The sequence below is a fragment of the Carcharodon carcharias genome, chromosome 30 (genome assembly GCF_017639515.1).
Source record: "Carcharodon carcharias isolate sCarCar2 chromosome 30, sCarCar2.pri, whole genome shotgun sequence".
NCBI lineage: Eukaryota > Metazoa > Chordata > Chondrichthyes > Lamniformes > Lamnidae > Carcharodon > Carcharodon carcharias.
This window is the reverse complement of record NC_054496.1, coordinates 9360140-9371509: the sequence shown is the minus strand read 5'-3', so window position 1 is coordinate 9371509 and position 11370 is coordinate 9360140. Positions and strand designations below refer to the sequence as shown.

At 42.2% G+C, this 11370-nt stretch overlaps 1 protein-coding gene across 1 annotated transcript; it reads left to right on the top strand.

Moving 5' to 3' along the window:
* The first annotated feature begins 201 nt into the window (after positions 1-201).
* LOC121271404 (ubiquitin-like protein 5) lies at positions 202-11028 on the top strand. The gene is made up of 5 exons (XM_041177393.1): positions 202-282; positions 1911-1978; positions 7682-7765; positions 8137-8174; positions 10108-11028. Exons 2-5 carry the CDS (start codon positions 1923-1925, stop codon positions 10149-10151), a joined length of 222 nt encoding a protein of 73 aa, XP_041033327.1. The 5' UTR covers positions 202-282; positions 1911-1922; the 3' UTR covers positions 10152-11028.
* Positions 11029-11370: the final 342 nt, after the last annotated feature.

The window sequence follows — 11370 nt, the reverse complement described above, 5'->3', positions numbered from 1 at the left end:
CCGATGTCTTAAAAACGTTTTTTGTTTCGAGAAATTGCTGCTCTGATTCTAAATGGGGCGAAAGGGGCGGGTGTTTCTTTTCCCCGAGGTTCTATTGGTCCGCTGGGTGACGATGGTGCCGGCCTCATGGCTTTCCCGCCGTGTGATTGGGCAAGAGAACCGTCAATAGGGCGACGTTGTCGGGTGGGGGGGGGGGGGGCGCGAGTCTGTTGCTAAGGGGCGGGGCTGCGGCCTAGTTATGTTGCTGCGCTGAAGAGATCCTGAGTAATCGGTGGTGAGCAGGTAAGTGAAGATGCCGCCGATACAAACGGTCCCTGAGTGTGAGCTGGGACTTTACATGTTGGAAAATACCATAAACTGTCAGTAAATAAACAGCTGCCTGATTTTCTACCACCTCCTGCGCATGTGAATTAAACCCCGAGGACTTGCGGTCTGGGCAGCTTGGTGATGATTCCCGGCCGGCTGGAGAATTCAGGGCCCCGGGTGCATTGATGATAATTAATTAATTAATTAATTAATTATTGATACTTGGTTAAAATGAATGGATTGTTGAAGGTCTGGCGCAGAAACGGAGGCTGTTCGGCCCATCTTGCTGGTACTAGCTGAAAAAAAAAAGAGCCATCCAGTCTCATCCCCACCCCCTTCCAGCTCTTGGCCCATAAGCCTTGTAGGTTCGGGCATTTCAAGTGCCTACATGATGAGGGTTTCTCCCTTCACTTTCCTCTTAGGCAGTGACTTCCAGACTCCTACCACCTTCTGTTTTCCCTTGTGTGTATGTGGGTGTTGTTGGCGTAGCCAGTGTTTGTTGCCCATCCCTAATTGCCCTTGAGAAGGTGGTGGTGAGCTGCCTTCTTGAAACCGCCGCAGTTCCTGTGGTGTAGGTACTGTGCTGTTAGGGAGGGAGTTCCACATGTTTATCCAGTGACAGTGAACTAATGGTGATATATTTCCAAGTCAGGTTGGTGAGTGGCCCTTGTCCTTCTTGGTGGTAGTGGTCGTGGGTTTGGAAGGTGCTGTCTAATGAGCCTTGGTGAATTCCTGCAGTGCATCTTGTAGATGGTAAACATTGCTGCTACTGTGTGTCAGTGGTGGAGGGAGTGAATATTTGTGGATGGGGTGCCAATCAAGCGGGCTGCTTTGTCCAGGATGATGTCAAGCTTCTTGTGTTGTTGGAGCTACACTCGTCTAGGCAAGTGGGGAGTATTCCATCACACCCCTGACTTGAGCCTTGTAGATGGTGTACAGGCTTTGGGGAGTCAGGAGGTGAGTTACTTGCTGCAGGATTTCTAGCCTCTAACCTGCTCTTGTAGCCACAGTATTTATATGGCCAGTTGTTTCTGGAGTTTATTTCAACAGGCTGGAGGTGAAAGTCCCACTCTGGGGTTTCTAATCTGGGGAATGTTCTACTGCTTCCACCTACAGCGTCCAAATCGATTTTGATACTGGACCATGTAATGGAAATGATAATTTAAATATGACTAAACTTGCCCATATTGTAAATTGGACTTTATTCCTCTGGGAGTATTGGACTTTAGATACAGTGAAGATCAAAATATGGATGTCCTTGCATTCTACTAGAACTGTGGCATGGTACAGAGGAAGGTCATTTGGCCTATCGTACCTTTGCTAGCTATTTGAAATTGTCTAACTTGTGTCTCTCCTCTTTCCCTATAGCCCCGTTCATGCTTCACTTCACTTCAAATATTTATCCAATTTTCTTTGGCAGTTACCATTGAATCTGCTTCCAACAAGCTCGCAGACATCGGGTTCCGGATCACAGCTTTTTAATAATTTTCTAACGATTGTGTAGATATGGTACTTTGGTTCTGCACTGTGTTCCGCAAAGTTGCATTGTTAAGCTTTCCTTTTAAGCATTTTTTTTCTCCACCCCCCCCCCCCCATCTTCCTAGGAATTCCTAAGAATGATTGAGATAATTTGCAACGATCGTTTAGGAAAGAAAGTCCGAGTGAAGTGCAAGTATCCTTTTAAGATGGGTAGTGCAACATTACTGTCTTTTTAATTGGAATATTTACAGCTGTTAAGTGAACTCTTCTGTTGGTTTCTTAACTGTTGTTTATGGGCTATATAATTAATTATAATTATTAGAACATAAGAAATGGGAACAGGAGTAGACCATTCAGCCCCTCAATCCTGCTCCGCCATTTAATAAGATCATGGCTGATCTACTTCTGTTTTGATTTCCATATTTCCATCTACCTCCGATAATCTTAGATTCGATTAGGCAAGGGAATCAATCTACCTGTGCCTTAAAAATATTCAATGACCCCCACCTCCACACCTGAGACGGAGAGTTCCAAAGTTGCACAGCCCTCTGAGAGAAAAAAAATCCTCTTCATCTGCCCTAATTTTAAAACAGTGACCCCTAATTCTGGACTCACCCACAAGAGGAAACATCCTTTCAATGTCCAACTTGTTGAGACCGTTCAGGATCTTGGAAACTTCAATCAAATCACCCCTCACTCTTCTAAACTCCAGTGGAAACAAACCCAGTCTGTCCAACCTTTCCCCATAAGAAAACCCACACATTCCAGGCATCAATCTGGTAAACCTCCTCTGAACCGCCTCCAACACATTTACATCCTTCCTTAAATAAGGAGATCAAAACTGCGCACACTATTTGAAATGCTGTCTCACGAATGCCCTATATAACTGAAGCATAACATCCTTACTTTTATGTTCAATCCCTCTCATAATAAAGGATAGCATTCCATTAGCCTTCTTAACTACTTGCTGTACCTGCATACTATTTGTGACTCATGTACTTGAACACCTCAGAATTATGCAGCTGTTCTCCATTTAAGTAATACTGTGGTTTTTTTGTCCTTCCTGTCAAAGTGAACAACTTCACATTTTGCCACATTAAATACCATTCTCCAGATCTTTGCCCACTCAACCTTTCTATATGCATCTGCAACCTCCTCATGTCGTCTTCACAACACACTTTCCTACCTATCTTTGTGTCATCTGGAAATTTAGCTACCATGTCTCAACTCCTGTCGTCTAGGTCATTGATGTAAATCGTGAAAAGCTGAGGCCGCAGTACAGACCCCTGTGGGTCTCCGCTCATCACATCCTGCCAATCAGAAAAAGACCCATTTATGCATACTGAGTTCTGTCAGCCAGCCAATCTTCTATCCATACTTCATGTTACCCCCTGCACCATGCACTTTTATTTTTCCTAATCACCTTGATGTAACCCCTTATCAAATGCCTCCTGGAAATCCAAATGCAGTGTGTATACAGGCTCCCCTTTATCTACTGTGCATGTTACACCTTCAAAAAAATCTCCAATAAATTGGTTAAACATGATTTTCCTTTCACAAAACCATGCTGACTCTTTCCAATTGCCGTGAGCTCTTCTCAGTACCCAGCTATAACCTCCTTAATGATCGATGCTAACAACTCCCCCATGACAGACATCAAGCCAACTGACCTATTTCCCTCCTTGAATGGAGGGATTATATTTGCTACTTTCCAGTCTGATGGAACCTTTCCACAATCTAGTGAATTTTGGAAATTAACACCAGCACAGATCTACCTCAATACCTCTTTTAAGGCCTTAGGATAAGTGTCCATTGGGACCCGGAGACTTGTCAGCCTCCAGCTTCATCAATTTGCTCAGTACTGTTTCCCTAGTGATTTCAATTTCACCAAGTTCCTCTCTCCCTTTCACCTCCTGATTTGCATCTGTTACTGGAATGTTTTTTGTATCTTCTATAGTGAACACAGAGCAAAATGTTGGTTCATTTCATCTGCTGTTTCCTCATTATCTACTATAAACTCTCCATTGTCACTCTCTAGAGGACCAACACTCACTATACTTATTCTTTTCTTTTTTAAATACCTGTAAAAACTCTTGCTATCCGTTTTTAGATTTCTAGCTAGCTTCCCCTTATACTCTTAATTTCTTTCTCCTGATTAACCTTTTAGTCATTCCTTTCTATTTATATTCTGACTAAATCATCTGTCTCAACACTCATCTTTGCGGAGTTGTGTGCTTTTTCCTTAAGTTTGATGCTTTCCTTAACTTTTTTAGTTAACTATGGATGATGGGTTCTCCCTTTAGAATTTTTCTTTAGAATAGGAATGTATTTATTTTGAATACACTGAAATATCTCCTTAAATGTCTGCCACTGCCTCTCTATTGATCTTTCCTCTAGCCTAGTTTCCCAGTTCACTTCAGCTAGCTCTGCTTTTGTCCCCACATAGTTGCCCTTATTTCAGTTTAAGATACTAGTCTTAGATTCATACTTCACCCTTTCAAACTGAATGTAAAATTCAAACATGTTATGACCATTGCTACCTAGATGTGCCTTTATCCTGAGGTGATTAATTAATCCTATCACATTACACAATACCAATTCTAATATAACCTGCTGTCTGGTTGGTCCCAGAAACTATCTTGAAAGCATTTAAGAACTCATCCCAGCTACTACTGCCAGTCTGATTATTCCAGCTTATATGTAGATTAAAATCATCCATGTTTATTATCATCCCTTTATTGCAAGCACACAAAATTTTCTCTTGAATACTTTGCCCTACACTGTGGTTACTGTTAAGTGGCCTGTAGACCAGTCCCACTAATGACTTTTTTCCCCTACTATTCCTCATCTCCACCCAAACCAATTCTACATCCTGATCTCCACAACCAAGGTCATCTCTAACTATTGCATCAATGCCCTCTTTGATTAACAGTGTTATCCCTGGGCCTTTTCCTAGCTTCCTATTCATCTTGAATGTCATGTACGCCTCAATATTAAGAACCCAATCTTTGTTGTCCTGCATCCGTGTCTCCGTAATTGCTATCAGATCATATTTATTTACTTCAGTGTGTGCCATGCATTCATAAAGTAAATGAATGTTACGTGCATTCAGATAGAGAGCCTTCGGTTTAGTCTTTTTGTTACCTTTGTAATGTCTAGTCTTGACTGTTGATGTATTCTTAGGGTTTTTCTCTCTATCCCTTCCTGCCATCCTCTGACCCTCATTTCTCATTTCTATTTCGCTCCCCTGTCTTGACTGTACTCCTTAAATTGCTACCTCTACCCAAGCTTAACCCTCAACCCCACTTGACTTCACTAGTGTTGTGATTTGTGAGGACACTTGTCCCAGCATGGTTCAGGTGTAAGCCGTCCCAACAGCACACCCCCACTTTCCCCAGTACTGATGCAAGTGCCCCACAAACTGGAACCCGCTTCTCCCTCACCAGTCTTTCAGCCACACGTTCATTTCTCTAATTTTATTTGCCCTATGCCAATTTGCACGTGACTCAGGTAATAATCCAGAGATTGCTACCTTTGAAGTTCTGCTTCTTAATTTGGTACCTAGCTCTTCATACTGACTTTGCAGAACCTCTTTCCTAGTTCTACCTATGTCACTGGTACCTACATGGACCACGATAACTGGATCCCGCGTTCCCACTGCAAGTTCCCTCCAGCCCTGAGTGGATGTCCCGAATCCTGGCACCAGGCAGGCAATGTAGCCATCTGGACTCTCTCTCTTTACTGCAGAGAACAGTGTTTACCCGCTGCTCCACTACATTCCTTTTTGCTCCCCCTGCTTGAATGGCTTCCTGTACCACAGTGCCATGGCTCATCCACCTTGCAGATCTCACTTTCATCCACACAGGTTGTGAGTACTTCAAACTTGTTTGACAATTGCAAAGTCTGAGGCTCCTCGACTACTGCCTGCTTGGTCCCATTACCTGCCTCATTGACAGTCACATCCTGCTGACCAAAACAGATGACCCTCTTCTAAGAGGTGTGACTGTCATCTGGAACAAAGTATCCAGATGTTTCTCCACTTCCCTAATGATGCACAGTGTCTGCTTTTTGGCTTCCAGATCAATAATTCTGAACCGAAATGCCTCAAGCTGCTTACACTTCCTGCAGGCGTGTTTGCCATGGATCGCCTTGGCGTCCAAAAGCACCCACGTCCCACAGCTGCAACATCCTCACAGTAGCTGAAACAGCGCGCGCTCCTCAGCTCCGCTCTGACTCCCAGTATGGTAGGCCTCACTCGAATCTCTGGTCTGTATTTATAGGCACTCCTCAGCTCCTGACTGTCTCCTGCAGGTCCAATCTTCTCTGACTGGGGTGTGGTGGGGTGGTTATCTTATTAGCCCAAAATTATTAGTTATAATTTAGTGAAAATTGGAGACAAAATATTTTGGGGTGTCAGACCTGCAGCTTGTTATACAATTTTGTGGCGTTTGAGGCTCTACCTTTTTTTTCAGCTAAGCAAAAGGTTTGGATGCTCCTGTTTATAAGAATAAAGGCCTAAACTGGAAGGAGAATCTCTTTTTGCCCTTCCTATTATGAAGGGGTTTTCACGAAATAACCAACAAGATAAGGTTGCCTTAAGAAGCAGTTCAGAGGAGGTTCACTCAACTGATACCTGGGCTGAAGGGGGTGTTTACCTTATGAGGAGAAGCAATTTGGAAAGGATGGTTTCCTCTTGTGGGAGAGACTAAAACCAGGGGACACATTTTTAAAATACAGAATCTCCTATTTAAGATGGAGATGAGAGAATTTTTTCCAGTGGGTCATGAATCTTTGTAATTCTCACTGCCCCAGAGAGGGGTGGAGGCTGGACCATCAAATATTTTGAACGCAGAGGCAGGTAGACTCTTGACTAACAAGGGACTCCAAGGTTAATGGGGGTAGGTGGAATGGAGTTGAGGCCACAATCGGATTAGCTGCGATCTTATTGAATGGCAGAGCAGGCTCGAGGGGCTGAATGGCCTTCTCCTAATTCATACATGTTCGTATGTACAATGTTCCTATAAAATGCGAGTTCACAAGCCTTGTCACTAGGTTTTCTGTAAATCATAATTGTGAGCTTGGGAAATTTAAAGCTTCATTGTAGCTTTTTTTTTCACTAAGCTTTAATATATTAGAATTTCCTTGTTTAAAAACTCAGATATTACTGTAGCACTGATCATTCTCAATATTCTGATTGTCGGGGAGAGTTGCATTAAGAGCCACAATCATAAATAGTGACAAACTTGAGAGCTACTGTAACCTGCTCAGCACAAGGTACTGAGATGCAGGTCAAAGATGGGGATTAAAGGGAGGTCTTATAGCAGGCTCAGAACATGGAAGGGCAGAGTAGTTTAGCAAGTGAATCCCAGAACGTGGGTCCATGCAGCTGAAGGCATTGCTTTTAATAAAAACAAAAAAACTGCGGATGCTGGAAATCCAAGTTCTGTCGAAGGGTCATGAGGACTTGAAACGTCAACTCTTTTCTTCTCCGCCGATGCTGCCAGACCTGCTGAGTTTTTCCAGGTAATTCTGTTTTTGCATTGCTTTTAATGTTAGGGCAGAGAACGAGTGGTGCTCAGACTTGCAGGTCAGGGTGGTGGAGAGTTCAAGGGAGAGGTTATTATAGAGTTGAGGAGGTTACAAAGAATGGAAACCATGTAGGAATTTAAACAAGTATGAGGATTTTAAATTTGAGATGTTGTAATACGTATAGCAGCATTCTGAGAATGTGTGGCCTGCACTGCCAGAAGCTGCAGTGGAGGTGATGAGCGATAATTCACTATGGTAACAGTCGCACAGAATGGACTTTACAACTTTACAAAAGTAGGCCACATGAACAGTAAAAACAGAATGGCACAAACTTGGAGACTTCTTTTTCCTTAATTTCTCCCTCCAGTCCTGATGATAGCATAAAAGACCTGAAGAAATTGATAGCTGCGCAGACTGGAACAAAATGGGACAAGCTCGTCCTAAAGAAATGGTTTGTTCTTATGTTCTCTTACATAGCTTAGTGGCACTAATTTCCTGAATTTCATAGAATTTGCAGCACAGAAACAAACTCTGGCATACACCTGGGCTTCAGATGAGCCTCCTCGTTGCTTGCTTCATCTAACCCAATCAGCATATTCTCTCCTTTTTTTGTATGTTTATCTAGAATGCTAATCACCTTTTGCAAAAAAAATTAAATTGGGCAGATGTTTATTAAATTTATCTCACTGTAAAAAGAATCTCATTCCACGTGTGTGGATTGTAACTATTTTCAGCATTTTGGTCCTTGTGTGGAAATTGGAAGCATCATCCTGTAATGTCGCAGTGGATTATTTGTTCTAATTTAACTTGTTCTGATTCTAGGTATACCATCTTCAAGAATCACGTTCAGTTGCAAGATTGTATCTTTTGATTTTATAAAACTATGCCAATAGCTTCTACCCTTTTCTGTATGAATGGGGGCAGAAGGGATAAGAAAATACTTAGAACAGGGTATTGTCAGGAGTGTCTAACTTCTAAAAGCTTGTCTACAAAAGGAAAATGTTACTAAATGAAGCTTTTTTTTCCTATTGGTTTGCAACATTTGCAAGTCAAAAATAGAGTGTAATCTGCTGACTTCAGAATTCTAGGGAGGTCAAGACCCCACTGTGAAGACTCATGGTCCACACGCAAGTGTAGAACATTTTGTGGTTATTGATGAGCATGGGTAAAGTCTTGGGAGCAGAGTGTATTGGCAAACTATTCTCCCATCAACAAGGTTAATTTTAGCCATGACTTTGGGGAAGAGTGCACCAATTGGTAGGTAGCTGCTCCTGTTTCATACCATAGAAACAATTGTCCTTGTGCACCTGACCAAAGGCTGAGTTAGAGGGAAAACATTTGTTTGGCTACAGTACATTTCAAGGTTGAGTAACATGAAGGATGAGATAGAAGCTTTACTTTAGATTTGCTTTTGGCTTTGAGTACTGAATGGATCAGATGCAGAGTAAGTCTTTTAAATGTGACCTCCTTCCTCCCCTTTTCACCCTTCCCAAATCTGAATGCAACTCCTCTTTCCTGTACGAGCCACCTCCTGACCTCTTGAAGACTGCCAATTGCCATCAAATTAAGCACAATTTTGCTTGACTTAGTCTAGTAGGAACTCAGTAGAGACTATATCTGTAACCATTCACTTGGGACTGTTCTGCCAGATGTCAGAGATTTTATTCCTTCTATCCACTGTTTCCATCTGGCCTGCTGCATATAGTTGTGCTGCATTATGCTACCTTATTAACCCTGGATCCACATAGTCTCCTGGGAGATGCATAAAAAAGATTAATGGGCCAATCGGGGAAAAATATCCAGTCTATTTCTCTCTGAGCACTTTAGATGGTTGAAACTATTCACAAGAAATTGTGTTGACACTTTGTTGTAGGATACCCAACCCTTGAATGGAATGACCTGTTCCCCAGCCAGCAGCCTATTCCACTAGTCTCTGGGAATAGAAGTGCTGCCTAACATCAAGTCTAGTCCTGCCATGCCGTAGCTTATAATTGTGACCCCAGGTTCTAATCAGTCCATGTAAATGTAATCCAGCTCCTTCGTTATTTTCTAAACCTTGATCCAATTTCCAGAGTCTCTAACTTTTCTACAGTATACAGACTGATGAGCTTGTTTGGGTGATGAAGATATTTTAATCGGGATAATGCTCTTGTGGCTCTTCTCTGCATCTTTTCCTGCTACCCAACCATGTTAATTGGAAAATCAACACTGGAGCCAATATTCTAAAGGAGGCCTAACCCAAGTCTTGTACAAGGGCAACATTTTATCTTAGTAAATTATCATGTGAATCTTGCTTGTTTTGAAACTGCAGCATTATGACTTGACCATGATCATTTTGAGAGTGATGCTCTTAACACCCAGCTCCTTTTCTTTCACCAATGGCCTCTAATCTGTTCACTGCACATTGTGCACATATTTAGCATGAGACTTGCTTGCATGCATAACATTATACTTTTAAGTTAAATGCTATTTGCCAATTGTTGGACCATTTCTCCAGCACATTGCGCTGTTTGCAGGAATTGAGGATTCTCTCAGTCCTAACATTCGCATATAATTTGTATAATCTGAAAACCTGTGGATCATCTCCCCAACTCTTAAAGCAGATAATTAATACCAGTTGTGAATAGCAAAATTCCTGACATCAATCTCTGTGGAACAGTAGCCACTTGCAAACCAGATTCAAACCCATTGACAACTTTTTGCCTCCTAGCATTCAGTTTAGCATTGAATTGGACACTTTAATGCAACCTGTGCATTCTCAGTATTTATAAGCCTTAACCAGGCTGCTTTCAGATGAGATCCATGATGGAATGAACCTGGAGCTGTACTACCAATAAAATATATCCCCCCGAGGAGGCCAAGCTTATCACCAACCATCAACACCATTCACCTGAGAGAAACGACTTATGACTTCACAATGAAGCTTTGTGTTTGCTTTTCTGATGAACATTGATCATTGGTTTTTGCTTTATTGACCTATGTTCTCTTTTTTAACTTTATATTTCAGAACAGCTTTACTATCAGGTTTCTTGTCCATGCCCAGTCTGAGGTTTCTGAATCCCAAAATTATAGATGGGTAAAGTTGTTTTGTCTGTGCTTCCTCCTTCCTTGCTACGTGTAATACTCAGTCTAGCAGTGATGGTGCTTCCCACAGCTGAGGTGTATCATTACACAACACTTTCCACTCTATTGTACTTGCAGAATGCTGACAATTTCTCTAGCATGGAGAGCGAAAAGACTTGCAAGAGATTGAAGTGCTCACTGGGTTAGGGAAGGGATGGATCTTGATAGTTTATTGAGGTTCAGTCTTTTGGGTTAATCCTGTAGAGATTGGAAACGAGCATTTTAGTTTTCCTTTCCCTGAGGGTGTATGCAAGAAATTGTATTAGCAGGATGTTGGCAAGAGGGAATGCTAACTCAACTTCAAAATGCTTTTGTCCCTTGTGAACCGGGCAATGTCAGAGAACCATGTTAATATGCGCACTTAATTTGGTTAAATAGAATTAAAATCCATTGATTTGCCTCGCTGTGTCTCTGTTTCTCAGGGTGCACTTTTCACCCTGTGTAACCTGTACTTTGATACCAGATCTATGCATGGTGTTTATTAGCTGTCCCAGAAGCCTGCAAGGACAGCTAATGCTAATATCAGATTAGCATACCTTTTATTTCTAGATAATGTACTTGTCTTTAAATGGATAAAAATCACGCTCTTGACTTTGTGTCAGAACCAGTTTTTTTGCTTCCACCAGCTTAAATGTTCCCTCCCTCCACCACTGGTGCACAGTCGCTGCAGTGTGTATTATCTACAAGATTAATTGCAGGAACTTGCCAAGGCTCTTTCGACAGTACCTTCGAAACCTGTGACATCTACCACCTAGAAGGATAGGGTAGCAGGTGCATATGTACAAGCTCCTATCCTGTGTGTACACCATCCTGACTTGGAATTATATCGCTGTTCCATTTCTGTCACTGGGCCAAAAATTTGGAATTTCCCAACAGCACTGTACCTACATCCCATGGACTGCAGTCGATCAAGAAGGCGGCTCATCACTTACT

Excerpts from the sequence above, each read along its gene's own strand:
- LOC121271404 (XM_041177393.1), top strand. The coding sequence starts at position 1,923 with ATGATTGAGATAATTTGCAACGATCGTTTAGGAAAGAAAGTCCGAGTG. Across the intron at positions 1,979-7,681 it reads AAAGTCCGAGTGAAGTGCAA|TCCTGATGATAGCATAAAAG; the intron begins GTATCCTTTTAA and ends TTCTCCCTCCAG. Across the intron at positions 8,175-10,107 it reads TCACGTTCAGTTGCAAGATT|ATGAGATCCATGATGGAATG; the intron begins GTATCTTTTGAT and ends GGCTGCTTTCAG.